At 34.6% G+C, this 20,130-nt stretch overlaps 2 protein-coding genes across 2 annotated transcripts; one reads left to right on the top strand and one right to left on the bottom strand.

The window, feature by feature from the left end:
- Window positions 1-4,849: 4,849 nt before the first annotated feature.
- Window positions 4,850-12,088, bottom strand: cd247l (CD247 antigen like). Its single transcript, XM_042731580.1, has 8 exons — window positions 11,860-12,088; window positions 7,375-7,472; window positions 7,208-7,279; window positions 6,417-6,467; window positions 6,134-6,166; window positions 5,890-5,946; window positions 5,713-5,742; window positions 4,850-5,395 (listed from the first exon to the last, which is right to left on the bottom strand). Exons 1-8 carry the CDS (start codon window positions 11,915-11,917, stop codon window positions 5,324-5,326), a joined length of 471 nt encoding a protein of 156 aa, XP_042587514.1. The 5' UTR covers window positions 11,918-12,088; the 3' UTR covers window positions 4,850-5,323.
- A 2,039-nt stretch (window positions 12,089-14,127) lies between these two features.
- Window positions 14,128-20,130, top strand: lamp1b (lysosomal associated membrane protein 1b). The gene is made up of 6 exons (XM_019110472.2): window positions 14,128-14,428; window positions 15,013-15,218; window positions 17,312-17,434; window positions 17,540-17,606; window positions 17,692-17,856; window positions 18,809-20,130. Exons 1-6 carry the CDS (start codon window positions 14,368-14,370, stop codon window positions 18,946-18,948), a joined length of 762 nt encoding a protein of 253 aa, XP_018966017.2. The 5' UTR covers window positions 14,128-14,367; the 3' UTR covers window positions 18,949-20,130.

Consider the following 20,130-nt stretch of genomic DNA (forward strand, 5'->3'; position numbering starts at 1 on the left):
AGATTCAGTCCTCCATAATCTGAAATCAGGGCCTTCTCTAAATTTCACTCCAGCCCAATGTGTTGGCTGTACCATGGAGGACAGTAGCGGGGCCTGAAATATCCGTTATAAAGGGGTGAGAACGTAATTGGGGGTTTTAGCCGGATGGTCCGTTTTGTTTTTCCCTACCAATGTAATGCAGCCATGATGTAAAGCTTGAACCAAAGTCGATTTCTCACTAGCTGCTGTGCCTGTGTGGGTCAGTGCAATGCTGACCACACTTTCACTACTCACTACTGACTAACTTTACCATATATTATACTTCTTTGAAACCCTACTCTTTTGACTTGCATTGTCCAACAAATATGAAGAAATATAGCTTCTCTAGCACAGCGCTAACTTGCTTTAGCTCTCGATATCCGAGCGTTTAACGATCCAAAGAAAATCTTGAGGGCCTTGTGTTTAAGTGCTGTTGAGATTTTGGGAGTCTGTGTCCTTTATTTCATTCTTTTACCTTTACGGCGTGTCTTTGTTTTGGATGTAATCTCACAGGACTCAACACCCATGCTGCGTTTTGACGAATGAATAGCAATAGAAATATCAAGAGTCCACCAAACTCTTAATCCAGAAGAACCTGTGGAAGTGCAAAAGGCTCGAAAATGGCTTCATTTGGCTTCATTTTTAGTATTCCATTGGTACACTGTCTAGACTTGTTTTTTGTTGTTCTTGTTAATGAACAATGGAGAACTGGTATTCTGGGAGAATTACATCACTGTTTTGCTTTTAACACTCTCACATTTTAATTTCTGTGAAGAAGAGGTCAGAGTCTCCCCTTTCTGTCCCTTTTGTCATTCGTTAATGTGGCCCGGTCTGTCAATTTTTGTTACAACGCCATGTGTGTTTTATTGTTAATATGATTTGAAATACCTCAGCAGCACTTACATGGAAGGTTCACTTTAAGCAAAAGACACCAGTAGTCAACTCCAGAATGTACAAAAGCTGTTTCTGACAGTCCATTTTAAAATGACCAATGTGTAAAACAAAACTACAAAGTATGACAGGAAAATCTGTAATAATAATGTCACATAAGTCTACTACTGCTATTTCAAGTACTACTACTACTACTACTTAAAGGGTATGTCCAGGTTAACTTGTAATGAATATTTTGTTATCCTACTTGCCAAAGTAAAAAAAAAAAAAAAAAGCCTTTGTCTTTGCGGCTGGGTCTTGTTGCTGCTCATTCCGCTGGTTCTGTCCGGAAATTTCAACGTAGCCTCTCTGGACATGTAGATTTATGTGTTGTTTTGCGCATTAGTGTCACGACCCGGTGGTCACCGGGACTGTGGGGAGTTACTGATATATTTATCTGAGGAATGACTCAAAAGATTAGAGAACTTCTTTTCTAAATTCTATATATATTCACTTATGTAAGATGCTCATATTTTATATTTGAACTAATATCTAGTTTGAATGTAGTGTTTTTGTCATGCTTATTCACTAAAAGAAAAAAAAATAACAAAAAATTACTTCATTTATATTATAGCTATTCTAAAAAATTAAAAAAAAAAAAAAAAAAAAAGTCAAGACCAAAAATTGCGACCACATCCTTGTGATGTGGGAGTGGCTGTTGTGTGCCCTGCCCACATTTAAATGTGGTTTGTTTGAGTGGGAGGGGCTTGTGATGGTGCTCCTAAAGGAAAGACCCAAGTTTCATTGATGTAACAGACTTGATAGCACCAATTTGTTTTTTTTTGTTTTTTTGCTTTACTTTTTATGAATTTCATTTGCCATGTTGCTTTTTAACAATCTTTAACAATCATTTGAGTTTAATTACTTTATGCCTTTTTTTGTATATCATGAGGGAGCAACGTCAATAGCTTTCTTAGTTTGACAAAAACTTGCATTTATCATTTATGCCTTACTATTATTTCTGAGTTTGACACATTGTAGCAAACTGTAATATGTTGATGTGAGATGATTTTGTTTGGTTGTGTGTGTGTGTGAAAGGGGATGCAACAGAGCATGCACCAATCTCAAAACTCACATGGTGCATATCAACCATGAAAATAACGCTGTGAGTTTTATTTGTTTTGTGATATTTTGGAAGTGTTGCTACCTATTTTTCATAGGTAGAATTCAAGTCGGTTGGATACCTGTTAAAAGCTTTACTAATAACTCAACTCCAGCTGATATGTAGGGGGCGCTAGTGGTGCATTACTTTGAAAGATAATACTTTAGAGAGGTTCCGTCTGACATCATATCTTAAAAGTGAGACTTTTTAATGAGACTCATTGGTAGGAAATACAGGAAATTGATTTTTTTTAAGTGGATATAAGGACGCATCATACATCATTTGATGCAATTGACCACTTAGCTGTAAATGCTATCCTTTTTAACCTGTGTGCTCATGAGATGTTTGGGATGTGATTTATCCAAAGATGTTGAACCTGGCAACAGCTCTGTAAATTTGAAGCTGTTGTGGATCCTTTTTGGCACTTGATTTTGGCGTGTGTGGATGCTCTGACTTGTGATTGGATAGTTTCACGATTGTAGCGGGGTTTGCCGCTGTAGACCCTCAGTCTAGTGACAAAATAGGATAGTTGAGGTCATGCACCAGAGAGCCGAGCGAGAGCTGGTCTGAGTAAAGGAGCTGTTGTATACCTCATTTATAACTCGAAACTGAGTAAAAACTTGCTTTAATCTACTTCAAATGATAAAATAATAATAAAATAAAGATCGGTCCCAGAACGGAAGCCTGCAGATGTCTGTTTAAAGTTTTGAGTGAGGAACTGGATGGATACCCAGAAGGCCACACATGCTTATTAGAAGCTCATCCCACTTAGTTATATTTTCCTTTCACACAAATTTAAGTTCACACTATAGCTCCTTATTAATTTTATAATTTGACAATCTTCTTTATAAACCCCTAACCCTTATTTGTTGCACGGTTTGTGCGGTTTGCTCTTCTGGGTTTGCGGTCTGCTTGTTCCTCACCTTCTCAGTGGTAACCAAAGACTTTCAATGTGATTGTATGGACTAAACTCTCTCTTCTAGTGCCCTGCCTCAACCATCAGCTTGCGGTTTTAGATCATTGGTCACCTGTGGCCAAGTGGGCAGGGTTTACTAGAAAGAGGAAGCAAAACAGCTCTGCCGGCTTCTGGAAAGGACTTAAAGTAACCCCTCGTGGGCTGGGTGATGTTTATTAATACACGCTGAAGGATGTCCTGGGCTCACTGCAACCTGCTCAGGATAAACTGTCCTCTGGAGTTCCACTCTGTGGCTGCAGCAAGACAACACTGTTTCTATGATTGTCTACAGAAAACATGCAACGTCTCTCCATAGTCGTCTTTTAGGTGCTGTCGTCCCGTGGTTTCGCTGTTTTGTCGATGTCTTTTATCTAGCTTTGCTGTTTCCACTATCATGATTTCAATTGGTTTGATCAGCTGTGCAGCTATGCATCGTTGTCCTCCATCCTGCAAGGGCGGCGTCTGTGCGACACGGCCCTTTTCAGATGGATCGTAATAGTTTTATGCCGAGTGGAGGGTCGAAAGCAACTATAAGCTCTATCCCAAAGCAAAAATATCCAAATATGAAATGTTTTACAAGTGCAGATACCAAAGATTACTCTGTTCTTTTTCCTCTTCCTTCCCAAACCCTTCAGCTTGTGTATTAAGAAACAGAACCCAGCTCTGACAGTAGTCCTAACCTCAGTAATTCCAAAGCTTAGATGTATATTTTGGTATTTTTCTGAGATGCTTATGGAGAAAAAAAGTTTGTCGTTTTTAATTTTCTTGTTCCTTGGATCTGTTGCTCTTTCTGTGTCACAGCATGGAATTTAACTGCAAAACTGTCTTACTGTAGGTTAAAGAAATAGTATTTTTGTATGTTTTTGGATGTGTCAATGTATGTGATATCAGTTTCACTGCCCAACTTATCATTGTTTTTAAAACAAAAGAGAAAAAAGGTTAAGATAAAAAAGACTATGTACATAATACTTCAGTCACTGATTTCAAAAGAAATCACTCTCTATACTCTCATTTCCATGTTTCCTGCAGCTGAGGCTCAAGGAATGTGTTCCATTTTCACCCTGTCACATACTGTAGATTGTACTTCTATATCTCCCTTCAGAACGCTGTAACTCACTGTTGTAATAGTGATGATTGGTTGGATTCTGAGTTTCACTACAGACCTGAACTCTAGTGCCACTCATGGCCTGTTATCAAGCGACATATACCCAAGACTGAACGCTAAACGGCTACATCGCTGTAGCTTAGAACTGAATGATTGTGTAGAATATAAGTATGTGAATCAGGATACATGGTAGATTTGATGCATTTGTCTGCTGTATTTTGTTTGTTTTTTTATATATATATAAAGATAATCTTTTACTGTAACTGTACAGTTCTCTTTTGTTGTAAACATCATTAAACCATTTTCCAAGTGTTTTAATATCCTTACATGTCTTTGATCTGTTAATATTTGCCATATTTTGGATCATGTTGATGATTTTATGGAGTTGATAACATTTTACATTTATTTTTACAGCAGTACACACAAAATATGCTATTTTACACAAAATATGTATTAAAAAAAAAAAAAAAAAACAGTATTACCTCTCCAGACAGAGGTTTAGTACTTTAAATTAAAGTACAAAGATGATCTGTTCATGCCTTGCATTAACATTCAATATCCTGTATTGTAATAATAATAATAAAAAAAAACTTTCTATACATACATACATGCATGCATACATAATACTGTTCAAAAGTTTGGGGTCTGCAAGATTTTTTTTTGTTTTTGAAAAGTCTGACTAAAGATGCATTTAATTAGAATACAGCAAAACAGTAGTACTGTAAAACAATAATAACATTTTAAAATGTCTATTTTAGTATATTTAAACATGTTTGTTTAGTCCTGTTATTGCAAAGCTGAATTTACAACGATCATTACTCCAGAATTCAGTGTCACATGATTCTTCAGAATTCATTCTATGTTGATTTGGTGGCCAAAAAGCATTTATGTTTGAAGCAGTTGTACTTCTTAATATTTTTTTTATAAAAACCATAAACTTTTTCTGGATTCTTTGTATAGACAGTTCAAAAGAACAGCATCATAAACATGTCTTTACTGACACTTAATCAAATTCATGCATCCTTGATAAATAGTAGTATTTTTTATAGTTTTTGACACCAAACCATATAATTGTAGTATATGCAAGACTACAAAATACAGGTTAGGCAAAGTAACACATACAAACAAAGACATATAAATGCATTCAACAAAGATACACAATTTATCTGTTAATTGGCAGATATACAGGTTGCTCCCAAGCTAGTGCTGTGTGCTAATTGTAATCAGTGGGAAAAGTGTCCATCTCCACAGCCTCGGCTGCATCCCTGTTTCTCCCTGTTCGACCCTTTAAAAGAATAAACCAATGACTTAAACTGATTAATTTGGGCTTTTTTTTTTTTTTTTTTTTTTTTTTTTTTTAAACAACACTGCAGTCTGTTTTTAACCTACCATGTTGTGATTACCTAGAACACTTACAAGACACTTAACTTAGAGGATACGTTTAAAAATAATAATGTAGGAAATATGCTTGTATGAACATATTTGTAGATAATATGTTATATTTATATACAAGGTGGTCATAAAAATAAATTGTTTAAATATGTAAATGCGATTAAGATACATATAAAACCAAGTGTTTAAAATTAGTAATTGGTACATTACCTCATTAGATTTGCTCTTGGCTTTGCGAGGCTGCAGAAATAGAACATTTAATATTTAGACTGATTTGCCAACTGAGCACACTGAGGATATTGTGCATCACTGCTGGGTAAACCTCACATTAAAAACACCTCCTAACCCCACACACTTTTCTCAAATTCGTTGGCTTAATACACTTACTTTGGTTCCTTTGGTTCTTATTTCCTGGTATTCATCACTTGTATGAGCTCTCAATTCCTATAAAATACACAAACCAAAGCAAATACACCAAACACCATTGCAGAACGATTACAAATATAAGTGCTCAACTGTAAACAACCACAGGAGGGCAGCAGGGATCAGAGTCCTCGTACTAAAAGGTAAGAAACTTTTATCTGGTTTATCTCATCTCTCACATCCTTTTTGACAAGTAAGTGTTACTGACCTGATAGTGTGTCTCTGGCTCTCGTCTTCTTATCTGAAATATGTAGATATAGGGTAGATGTTGGTAGACATCTAAAAATAACTTTTAGAACTGCAATGAACGTTTATCGTACTGAATCATAGATTACAAACAAGATTGGAGATCAAGGCAGGAAGTAAAGTATGTGTACAACACACTAGATATGTAACATTAATTTGCAGTTAATGCACTGCTATGTTCTCTCTACTATTGTGGCTAATGTAAATATACTTGTATAGTAAATTAACACATTAAATAATCTCACCGGTCTATCCAGTTGCTGATAATCGGAACTCATCTGAGGCAGATCCAAGTCCTAAGAAATACAGAACGCATGTTGTCTTTTTAGTGTCATTCCAATAAATAAGGGCTTTTGAATTTCGTCACAATTTAATAAATGCTTCTTTTGTAATTTAAGGAGATGTTTTAAAGTTAAACCCGACTTTTTAAAAGCTCTGGTCAGACTCAGGGTGGGAATTATCGAGACTTGAATGAAGTAAAACGTACTTACATATAAGTATACATTTTTAATTTGAATTTTTTCAAACATTTCAGTTATCACAAAATGTTAGATTAAAAATTAGCCAGAAGGCATGGAGGTAAACAGACTCTTGCAAACAGATATCGTATCGTTACCAAATGCAACCAGAACGCAGAATATTAGCGTTTTCTTTGACATTTAAATTGTTGCCAAAAGACCTTCTGAGTTGATATAACAGATGATGCAAATAATACTTGTTATATATAACGTTTTTGAGTAGCCTATAGAAAGGAAAAAAGAGAGGCCTTAATAAATTGCCAGTTTTTATTTTCAGAAGTGCATAGCAACCATGCACATCAAAAATATAGCTACTACAAACTAAAAGAAAACTCAAACTTCATCTATAAAAACTGGGGGTTTAATATTTTATCAGATATTACACCCATGATAAGGAGAGGAAAATGCACTTCATAGTAGGAATGCCCCATTCAATTTAATACACTTCAACACATGAAGTATTTTTGAACCTTGAACATGAACCTCTATTTGGATGACGTATATTAATGAGAACTCACTGTATAGACAGGCTCATTGGGGTTACGGGCTGAGGATGCAGGATCTGGAGGAACAGGCCCTTCCCTTGTAAACTAAGCGAAACAAGGCAGAACACAGGTTAGTGGTTAAAACCGTGAGGTACATTTCTTCACTTGGAACGAATGGTGCATGCTAGAGCTCAACTTACCTTCTCTCTGAAGTAGAGAGCAGTAAAAATAATAGAATACAGCAGCAGAAAAACATCAAAAATATAGCAATACGTTGGGTCAGACGCAGACAAGGCCCCTGCAAATAGAACAAACATTTGTAAAAAACTTTCGTAAAGTACTCTACTAAACATGGTGTTCGAATTTGGTGGCTTGTTCTGGTTATTTATGGATGTTTTGTAATGTTTTTCTTTCTTTCTTTCTTTCTTTCTTTCTTTCTTTCTTTCTCTGCTTAGTTTGATTGGTAATGTTAAAAAGCAAGAAAACAAGAAAGAATACATAAGAGAATGGAAAAAGAGAGAAAAAACACCTCTAGTACCTAAACCATCATGCAAATAGAGAGAGAAAAAAAACAGTATTGATGTAAGATTAGTTTTAAGGCACGTAAGAAGTTGTAAAACATTTGAAAAGTTGTATATGCCTAAATGTCTATGGGATGTTATTACAACTGTCCAATACCAAGGCTTTCATGTCTAGAGTCAATGATTACTATACAGTGACTTTCTCTCATGTTAATTCTTGTAAAACATACCAATTAAATTTGAGTTTAAACAGGGGCATCTCAAAAGTGACACACAAATTATCTGCTTGCATTTATTGGATTAGATGGATAGAATGCAAACTGATTTTACAACTTAATAAACAAACCACAGAGAAAGAAAACTTACTGAAATTCTTAGACAAATCCAACAAAGCTGAAAGATAGATTATGTGCCTTTTAGTCTATTTTGTTTTGTGTCATTTTTTAAAGGAGGTTTAGAGACGACCTGCCTATGGCCAGTGGATGAAAATTAACCAATGGTTAAATCCACTACAGTTCATTGAATGGAAAAATTGATTAAAAACAGTACACTGTCCCTTTACAAATAAATAAATAAAACAGTGCACACATGTATAGAACATTTAATCGGACTGCTCGATATGCCACAGACTCTTATTTAACATAATAATCCAAACAAATCCATGGATAGTATTTGAGATTACTTGATGTTTCTTGAAGAAAGTAAATGTCTTGAGTATGAACAAAACAAGTCTAAATGTGTTTTCTAATAAAACATAATTATTAACGAGCGTGACATGAAAATCTTTCGAATCCTACTATTTGCACCATGGTTTGTCATAAGTACACAACAGAGATTCAAACAAACAGACAAAAATGGAGTAACATTGCCCTTTGATGTATAGAGTTTTGCATGCACTATATAATTGCATTCATAATTGTTCCTCTTAAACAGAGGAAGCTGGGCCACATCCATGGGTACTTTATAAGGGTTGCATTGTTCATTAATTTAAAATAGTTAATTTAACTATTAATTTAGCAAGGTTTTATGGATAAACTTCCATATCTAACTTGACTTTTCACTTTAATCAATGACTTTTAATTGCAATCAGTTCTAAAAGATATCAAGAAATTCCTGCACTAACGATACTTGCCTATCATTGGGACAAATAAAAAACATTCAAGTATTTGAGACAAAAATGACGGTGTAATGCAAGCAGGAATCTCCTATCAAATAAACTTTGGTCTACTCAACCCATCCTCTACTGCTGTTGAAATACACACACATATCTTTCTATCTATCTATCTATTGACATATATATATATATATAATGTTTAGATAAATAGACAATGATTAGATAAATGCATTCAAAGAAAGTAAAACTAACATGCACCATACGGTACACTGTAAAAAATTCCGTAAAATTAACGATAAAAAACGTAAAATGTACCATAAAACAATATGGTAGCAACATTTTAGGTTTTATGATTTTAACTTAAATTTACAGTTAAATACCATTATTTTATTAACTTATAATGTTAATATACCAACCTATTGTAATACTGAAATCTGTTTTGTACCTTTGTAATACACTGATAACACCAAAAGCAGGTGGTGATGAGAGTCACGTGATGAACCAAAGCCTATGACAAGCATCTTTTAAACACAGTGTCATTAGACTAGAACCCTAATGTGCAAAACGGATAAGAAAAAAACTAAGAAAAGACAGTTATTTCAACAACAAAAAAAGCATCAAATTTGAAATGTAACACTGGGAATTTTAGGAATGTCAATTTACGGTTATTCACTGTAAATTATACATTCTTTTTCACTTCCAAAAACAGTATACTACCATAAAATGACATGTAATGTCCAATACAGTTTTTCACCGTATATAGAAGGGGAATTTACCGTTAACCATTTAAACAGGTTTTTACTGTAGCATTTTTACAGTTTTTACCGTTAAATTCATTGTCATTTTTTTTTTTACAGTGTATGCCTAATTCAGTTAATTCAGCATTTTCTATGATCTTAAACTGCTTGTTTGGTAGCCTATTGAAATATTATTTTAGACTATTCTTGCATAATTAAATGTAAAAGGGATGAGTCTCATTCCTCACTCTCAATCCGTAATTTGTTTCTACATTATGGGTCACAAAACAAATCTTTATGAAAAAAAAAAAAAAACTGCACTCATGCCTTCCTGTTTGAGGCAGAAGAGGCCCAGGCTCCTCTGTCTGTCTCTCTGTGATCTCTGTGTAAATGTGTGTGTGTGTCATCTATTTCAGTGGTTTCTCTGCATGGGTCTAGTTAAGTGCAAGAACGAGCACAAAACAGTGAAGCCCCCATTGCATTACTCAGATCACGTAGGTGTTTATGGGGGCTGGTGGATGAAGGTTAGCAAACTGACCACACACCTTTCACATGCCATGGGGTAAAAAGCACCTTTCTTCTGCAAGATCATTGCATACGGAAACAAAATACAGTATATAAGGCTAGAGAAATAAAATCTTTATACACTCAAAAAACAAAACAAAACAAACAATGTACTGGTACTGTATTAAAGTGAAGATTTGTTTTCCATAAAACACCTATATTTTGAATTTTTATGTTTTAGCGTTAATGCTAAAATTAACAGATAATGTCCCGGCAGATTATTTTACAGTTTACATTTATCAGTGATGCATTACTTTTTTTTAAATTTTGTTTGCTTAATATAAAAGAATGATTCATTACAAATGTAAGATTCAGATTCATTGCAAATGTTGTAGGTTTTATTATGTTAGGCTCCTAATTACCTTGAAGAAGCTATTAATACTAAAATTAAGTTGTTTACCTAGCGTGATTCTATTCAATATATGACAGCAACACAGAATCACAATGGATTAAGAAAATGAGAAATAATATTTGTTTAGTTTTTTTTAAATGAGGCCACACTGACTGCTAAGATAGCATTATCATATACAACAGATTCAATGATTTTGCAGTGTGTTCCAAATGTCAGAAATATCTAGTATGTGTATTTGAATTTAGGCTAAAATCATTGTACATTAAAATGTATATGTAAAAGGGATATGTTGTCAGTGTTGCCTCAAATTTGCACATAAATTCCTCCGATTACGGTGTTGCAGCAAACACAGACATATTTAATAGATACCGAAAAATTAGTTCGTTGTCTTTTTGGCATGTTTTGTTATTAATTTGCAACACAAACTTTTTGTGTATTTGTACAAATGCGCTAGTAAAGTTCAGGCATGTTTCTAAAATATTACTTTATTCAACAAACAAACATTCCTTTAATTAATACTAATATTGTTTTCCTTAAAAAAAAAGTTTGCTTTCAGCTTTTGTACTGAATCAACCGTGTGGTTGAATTTGCTTATCAAATTCTAATTTTATCATATCAAAACAATTATTCAATAATTAAAAATAATTCTTTAAATTACCTAAGTATTTAAACTGAATATATAATCACCTTCTGCATGATTTGTTGCTGTATTTGTTTTACTATAACTTTTTAAATAACGCTTACAACAACCACTACAATAAAATAATATTATTAATGGTAATAATAAGAAAAATATAATAACTTGTTTGTTTTAAATTAAATTTGGTAAATTAAAATAATTTTTAAAATAAATTAGTTTAAAGCACTATATAAATAAATAAAGGTGACTAAGCGGCCAATAATGTTGTTGACTTTTGAAAAGTTGCTATTTGCTGATCCTGTCAATTTTGACCTCGAAGTTTCGTAAAAGGAGAGTGTGGCTTTTAGAGTGTCACGAGTGGCTTTGCTTGGATCCTTCTTTTTGAATCTCAGAAAACAACATTTAAGAATGAAGATGAAAGTTCCAAACCACCATAGTAATGCTAAAAAAAACTTTAATCTTTGCATACATTATGTTGCAAACACAAAAGTGTATTGCACAGTCGTCACAGCTGCTACATTTTATGCTACAAGTCTTGTTGAGTGTAAATGGAAACTAAAATGGCCACATGAAGATGTCCTGATGTTTGACCTCAATGTTCTTTACAGGAGAAAACACACAGAAGAATTTCTAAACATTCACTCCAGCGACAAATACAGATTTCACAACCCATATAGTAAACCATCAAAACTCTGCACCGAATGTGCTAGATGTATGTATGCAATACGTATGTAGAGAGCAAGAGAAATGATTTTACCTGTGGAGGATACATGTGAGGCCAAGAACAAAAGAGAGATGGTCCTGCTCATTTCCATTACATTCCTTGAAATGACAGTTTCTTTGGATGCTGTACCTTACTGTTGCTTGGCCTGTAAGTGTTGTACGACAGTTTTTAGCCTTTCTGTTTTGATTGCTTCTACTGTGTTAGTCTTTTACCTAACAGGAAGTGGCCCTAGCCCTGAGTTTTCTGTTCTAGTAAATGACAACCACTGCCTCCACCAAAGAGTCTCTTGTCCTCTCATCTCCAAAAAGTCTCACCAGCATTTCCTGTGTATTTTTAGACCATCTTCACACTAACAGTTATGTGTCTTTCATCAGTATTGCAGGTTACAAAAGTTACACTGTCTGCTGAGTTTGATTTTTCCATTTTAGCAGCATTGGGTTGATGTGTTCATAACAAATCTGAATCAAACTTCTTTTTCCTCTGCAGGAAATCATACACAATAGAAATATTTGTTCTAACAGTTAAGGAAAATTTTAAATCAGGCAACATCTTCAAAACAGAGATCAAAAACATAAAAAAATTAATCAACTTCTACTTTTTAATTGAAAATATTTTGCAACTTTCATTTCACAAGCTTGTTTTTTGTGCCCCCTGCTGTTCTGCAATTGCCATTGGTGTGGTCTTGTACTTTTTTAAACACTAGTACAAGACTAGCTTAAATTAGAATAATATTTCTTTAGCAAGTGCCCAGCTAACAGAGAACATTCCCAGAACTTTGTCTAACATTTTGGCAAAGTTGTACAAAAATTCTTAAAGTAACATTAAAAGAACTTTCATTTGAAGTCATGTGGTCTTTGATTTGTTTTTTGTTTATTTAATGTTAGCACAAAAACTTTATTTATTCATTGTTCATAGCATTTTTCCCCTGAACTGTTTTCTTTGGATGTTCGTCTAACCTTTTTAAATTATTATGTGTTTCAGAATGTGTAGAGACCATTCAAAGGTAGCGTTCCTGCTTGCAGAATCGTCTAATGGAATGTTCCTTTAATATTTGCATAGCCATGAAGAAAAGGGTTTAAAAACATTAAAAATCTAGACATTTTGAATTTTCAAAGAAAATCCAGAAATAGCGTTCTTATAATGAGAACTTAGAACATATTTTTGTTAGCTGGGGGTCAACTATATAATAGAAGATTTTAACCAAAATTGTAAAATATTTTCTCATTTCATAAATGTCAGATCTATATTTTGTATATTTATTTATAGTTATTAATTAATAATGAATTTTATTTATTAATTACAATATTTGCAGAATATAATTCTTTTGCTGATTTGTATTTATAAGGCATGTTCCACTGTGACGTCATATAGAGTGACAACATTCTATGTATCAGTTGTCTGTGGAGAAACAGATTTTTCACAATAAATCTACCTTGAGAAACTTTCACTAGAGTAAAAAGTTTGAACACTAGCTCCAGTCTCCCTCATAATTGCTGCAAGTGTTAGATACATTTCATAAGATCATTATGGCTCTTTAAATAAACCATTGCAAGCAACATAAAAGGGTTAAAGGTCAGGTGTCACACTTCTGTGATGGCATTGCGGAATGGTCCTAAAATCTTTCGCCTCCTTGTAAATTGTCTGTGTGATGTAACACTTAGGAGTCTCTTAAGTCACATGTATCATCATTCCATTGCTCTCTACATCACTTATTTTAGATCACTTATGTGTAGCTATTTTTAAATCTATATACAGTAGCCTACATTTTCATGATATTTCACAATTCTTTAGGTAGCGCTTAACGACAGTGAACAAACAATATAGGCAATAACTTACTTGTTTATAATTGTCAAAATATTAATCACGTATAATCAAGATGCGAAATACACACACACACACACACACACACACACACACACACACACACACACACACACACACACACACACACACAAACAGTTGATACTGTGGCCCGTTATAGTTATCCAATCACAAGATGAAATGCTACACTACAGGAAATGTTATGCATGGATGTGTATTTTTACGATTATTTGAATTATTTTATGATTCACTGAAAATCCAGGAACTAATAATTTATCACAACGCTTACAGAAATATAAATTTATATGACTGAAATGTGATACATCATGAATCATTTTTTTTATTATTATTATTTTATTTATTATTGAGATAGATAGCAGCACTCCATGGTATATTGTGTTCTATCTGTTCTAAAACAACAAAAACAAAAAATGCATTTAAAACAAAAAACAAGAATAGGATGCGCATGCGCATTGCTGCTGCTGCGTGACGCTAGCAGTCGCTCACATGACGCCAGTGTTTCTGCTGCGGTTACGAGAAACTAAATTCTGACCTCGTGCGTTTATCAGATGCAGATTTGGCACAGTGACAGTTCAAAGCGGTCGTATACGTCTGCTCCATCACAACAGTTATCCGAATAGTACGTCTGAAGGCGCATATTGCACAGTCTGCCATCCTCTGTTTTCTGTCGAGTGTGTTTTGATTACTTTGGCGAGAAACATGATTCCCGTCATCTGCAAACAAAACATGCCCCCCGGGACAATTTTTAGCCTGCTGTTAGGTAAGTTTGATTGAAATATTGTGTATTTTGGGCTGCAGGACTATTTGGTATGGTTATATTTTGGTTAATTAATTAATAATAAGAAACGGTACAGTCCATATATTTATGGGGGACGCTACAGTGTTTTTCTTTATTAATTTAATGTTTCTTTCTTATGTATTTTTTTAAATAATAATGTTTATTCCTGCAAAACCTTGGCCTACGTATGTCTGCTGTGTAAGAAAAGCTGAGTATTTCTCATTTGGAGGGCAATATTTGTACATATTTACAGACATAACTTGTAAAACTACCAAATCCGTGCTGTTTTCTGACTACCAGTTAGTACATTTTTAAAGGTGCAGATGTTCAGTATCTTTTAAAAATAAAAAAAAACGTTTATAAAATTAAGAAATGACATGATTATGTACTTTTAGTAAGGCTCAGTAGCTAGCTATATATAAAAAAGAAACTGTACTGTGGACACCTAAGGGGTCTCCTAATCATGGGTGCCATCATATTGCCATTAACTGAACAGAACCCTTTAACCCTTACCAGTGCTACAACTCATCTGGAGCCCTCTAAAAATAATTACATTACCGTTCCAGCTCTCACTATACATCAGACTTTGAATGCTGATGTTCCGCCCACTGCGGTCGCCCCTGAAACCAGCTCTCCTCCAGCTTCTCCTGCAACCCCCGGACCCCCCGAGCGAGGCAGCTACAATGTCACCAATGCCACTGATGTTGTCTGTCTCTTGGCACGGATGGGACTGCAACTCAACATTAGCTTTATTTCAAGCTCTCATGGCAAGGTACTTGCACATGCAACTTTCATTTTCATTGGCAGGGCTCTAGACTAACTTCTTGCACTGGTTGCACAAAAGTTAGGTGCACCCAAATTTTCGACCACATCGCATTTAACACAGCAGTGTTACAAGTTCACTTTTTTTCTTTTTAATTGCTGTCCACATAGGCAGTATTGACTTGTAAATGATTAACTAACAATCTGGTCAACATAAAGTTCTTTATTTGAAGCACAATTCTACAAGAAAGGTAACTTACTGAAAAAGTGTTGGTGCTTAAAGTGCTTCACTGAGCTGAAATTTAAACTGAAATTTAAACTCAAGATAAATGAAATAAAAAGAAAATCTAAATTAAGTGTTTTAAGGGCTTCAAACTGAACATCTCATGGCTCAATGTCTTATGGACTATCCTCCTTTGCAGTCACATGCCCCTCGGATGGCCAACTCTTGTAGTTTGGCCTTCTTGATCCTTGGCCTTGGCTAAACCAGCTGGCCACACTCTCTCTAGCATCAAAATCTTCCAGACTTGGCCCCTCTACACTGATTCTTATCAGATCTTCCACTGTGTCTGAATGAAGGGATGCTCTAGTAGTGTCTGATCTGAACAGCTAAACAGTCCCTAAACAGCTTATACTACTGTCTCAGCTATTACAATAGTTCAGTTTTGTATGTAATACCAAAGTGATTATATTTCATTTGGTTTTTTTAAGTTAATTTAGAAAAACGTTTGGAGCAATTTTTGTTTGTTAAATATAGGTTTTAGTTTTTTTTTAAGTAATGACCAGCGTTAGACAGTGAGCCTATGTTTGATCAATTTAGCCTTCTCAAATCATCACAACTCGCCTAAAATAAAACCTATAGATATAAAACAGTTGAAGCATATAACAATGTTTAAACGTTAGACCCAGATAAATGTGCGCTATATCCAATAGTTTGTGCGGAGAGCTTCAGGACATGGAGACACCAGCGTGATCACTTGCATTTTTTTCAGTAGATACACCGTCATTTTTGCACATAAAGGTAAGAGTAATACATCATTCGTAACTGCAAAATGTCTACTTTTATTTGTGTGCACTCACAAAATCAACAAAATGTGAATTTATGAAATAAAGAAAACAAACACGATGCGCTTTCTGCGTCTCGTCTTTAACAGGGGTACAAAAATGAACTGAAAAGCAGTGAAAACATGCCTCACAGATATGATAAATATATCTATAGAAAGCTTTAAATGATTACTTAATGAAAAAAACAAATCAAAAACAAAAACTCTTTCATTATAATAATAATCCGTAAAGATGTGCGTCTAATGAGATGGCGAGTCAGGATCAACAAATTCATCCTTGTGACACAGACTCAGAAAAAACTAGTTTATTAGTAAATAATTCAAATATCTCCTTACTATTTCCCCCTGTCACATTAATGGGAATTACTTTTACCGGTGCTTTGCGGCAAGCTTGAGCCTATTGCGTGTATTTAAATGCAGAACTGTTCAGCTGCGCTGCTGCTGGCGGGACACTAAACACCGTCGAGCCGCTCTTGACAGTCGTGGTAGCACGGTCTTGTGTTGTTTTCGCCAGCGCGGCAATTTTTGTTTTCATCACTAATTGAGGGATGTCTGAAATATAAAAGTAAGGAGAAGTCTAAAACAGGCGGGAGGCCCGGCCCGCGTCGGAAGTATGATGTGAAAATTATCCCGAAGCCTGGCTCGAGGGGTGTAAAAAAGTTGGGGTCCGTCCGTCGGGCTCGGGCTGAAATGCAGGTCGCACTCTAGAGCCCTGATTGGACAGGAGTAGCTTGAAACATTCTGCTAAATATTTCCTTTTCTGTTCAGTGGGTAAACAAACTTTTTTAAATGACAATTTAATTTTCCATTCTTAGCTTGTTGTGCACCTGAGATGACACATAGAAAAATGACCTGTATGCTTCATTTCTATGACAATTTATTTTGCCATTATTAAAATTCCTTGGGTTGTAATGTAAATAAAGGGATTTGCTGGGATAAAGTGATTTGTATGATCATTTTATGATTATAATTCAGAGTAATGAAGGTTTAGTCCTCATTTGTAGATGTAATCTAAATGTAAACATACCTTTCTTTCCAGACTGTTCAGGAGGTCTTGAATCTGCATCCAAACCTGGTTAAAGTCTCTGGATCCTGCGATCCGGACAGTGCGACTCTCATACTCACTGAGGACAACATTACTCTGACTTTCAGCTTTTCTTTGGTATGTTTTGCATCTCCTCCAATTATTTACACTAATGGCCTCTTAAATTATTCAGATCATGTTGGTATTATCATAACATATGTAATATGCTTGTTTCCTTTTCAGAATTCCACATCAAACAAGTATCATCTTAGTGGGTTGGAGTTGTCAGCTGCATTGGCTGACATGGCTAGTAAGTCAGCATTAAATATTCCATGTTAAATAGTTGTAGGTTTTAAAATCTGAGCAAATTCAATTATTTTTTTATTTTTGCCCAGAGCGCCTTGTTTTCAGGAACACCACTCTGAACTACATGGTGGGAAGCCTGGGCCACTCTTACATGTGTCAGAAGGAGAAGACCTTGAGCGTTACACAGGATTTCTCTCTCAACACCTTCCAGCTTCAAGTGCAGCCTTTTGGAGTCAATGGAGATTTTGGAGCAGGTTTTTTTTTTCTTTTCTCTCTTTTAACATTTCTTAGTTTTGTCCTTTAATTCTTCAAGGAATGTTTTGGGTTCAACACAAGATTAATTCGCAGCATAAAATGCTTAGTTGTCATAACAATGTGAAGCTGATAAACTCAATAACATTTGCATAAGGTTACTGTGTCGTAAAAGAGACACACAACAATCTTACTAGAATTTTAATAAAAAAAAAAAAAATCTAAAATTTTCTTTTCTTTGGCAAAAAAAAAGAACTATAGTGTCCTGTGTAAAAAAAAATAATTTAATAATTTCAGTCAAACCAAAATATATTCAGACACCAGATATAATTTGTGATTTTCTTTTACTAGTGGGTGCAAGACAATTTAGTTCATTTATGTAAGTGAGGATAGCAAAATAAAGTAAACTATGACTTATTATACCACCAAATTCTTCATACAGTGGACTAACAGTAAAATGTATAAAAAATTGAGACCAAAAATTCAGACACCATGTTTTGCTTAAGTGTTTTTTCTTTAATTGCTAATGTGAACTTTTTACACCACAGACTGAACAAAATTAAGCATTGCTTGCTAATTGGTTGACCTGAATTAGTAGTATCTAATTGTGTACTTAAATCGAACAGCTTACAGCTATTCAGCCTAATCCATTACATACCTTTCTATCAAAGTTATGACATTATCAAGATAAATTTGTTCTGACACAGTTTAACAGAGTTTTTTTGCATATTTTATACCATTTTCTAAACTATAGCGAATAAACACTTAATCTGAGAAGTCTTGAAGGTGTCTGAATAAATTTTGGTTTGACTATATATATATATATATATATATATATGTAATATAAATATACACACACACACATTTTTTCCAGAAATGATGTGTTTTCCAATTTTTCTTTAGTTTTTTCACCACTTTCTCCCTTTCTCTTCTCTTGCTCTTACGCTGTTATAGCTGAGGAGTGTGATCTAGATGAGGACAACATATTGATTCCCATTATCGTGGGTGCTGCATTGGCTGTTCTAGTGCTCATCGTGATCCTGGCCTACCTTATTGGCAGGAACAGAAGTCATGCGGGTTACCAGACCATCTAACCTCATGTAATCTTCAAGCCAGGATGTGTAGGCACCACAGATTTCTGCTCTCATCTGGACTCAGCAACACTACGAAAACTGCAGCTGCCTAGTTTTAACCTGCCCTGCTGTTGTCTCACCCTGCCACCGCTCAGATGGACCTGTGCTTCCTGGACTTTTTGTTGTATTATGTTAAACATAGTATAATTAGTGCATATTTAAGGGTGCAGGGCAAAATCAAAGGTGTGTTTGAGGCTCTAGGTCATGCTAAGGTATTGTTTCCAGGAACCAGATTATGCTTATCTAGAGGAATGCCTGGTGTTTGTTGTTATTTAGGCTTAATCTGGGTTAGAAAGCATATGATCTGTTTGGTACCTCATATTCTTAAATTTAACCTCATGTGTTTATTTATATAAATACAAAGATTTAGGGGAAACTGATGATGCTGTTACTGCTCAGTCTAAAAGGGACTAGATATTTAACACCATTTCCTGATCCTGATTTCAAAGTTCTCATTTTTAGTTGAACACTTTACAAGGCTCAGCTTTTGAGATTCAACAATTCCAACAAATAATGAATGTAATACTGTTAATAAGCCTTACATTATAGTGTTGAATCAGATGTCAATTTGGGACTAAGTTTTAATTTTAAAGAAATTCCAAATCTTGCCTGGATCTCTCCAGAACTGCTGATGCAGTGGGTACAGAAGAGACTCCGCTAACTTATACAAATGGAATATCCACTTTCTAGAATAGAATACCCTTGAAAAACACTAAATAGCTCTGTTGCCCTCTCATACTACATATCAAAACTATAGCCTGCTTGCTTCCATTTAGCATTGTATTTGCACTCAAAAATGTTAAAAGGGAAATTCTGCTAGAGTGAGGAAATATTATGGTTTTGCACTAATGGATGGACAAAGGGTATGATTCACACTAACACAACAGGAAGTTCTGAGTAACTTGAAGTAGGTTTAGACTATTATAGACCCAGGTAAATGGTTAACTGTTACAAACACAAGGAGTGTACTAAAACACGGTTGAATCTCTCCTTTCTAATGCACCTTCATATGGAATGACTGCATAAATGGAGTTGTTGTGGATATTGAAGTGTTGCCTTGATTGCTATGAAGTTCATGTTGTTTTAAGGGAATGCGATTATAAGTTTCTAAATAAAGTAAAAAAATAAAAGACAAGAAAAAGA

Source organism: Cyprinus carpio, chromosome B9 (assembly GCF_018340385.1).
Source record: "Cyprinus carpio isolate SPL01 chromosome B9, ASM1834038v1, whole genome shotgun sequence".
Classification (NCBI taxonomy): domain Eukaryota; kingdom Metazoa; phylum Chordata; class Actinopteri; order Cypriniformes; family Cyprinidae; genus Cyprinus; species Cyprinus carpio.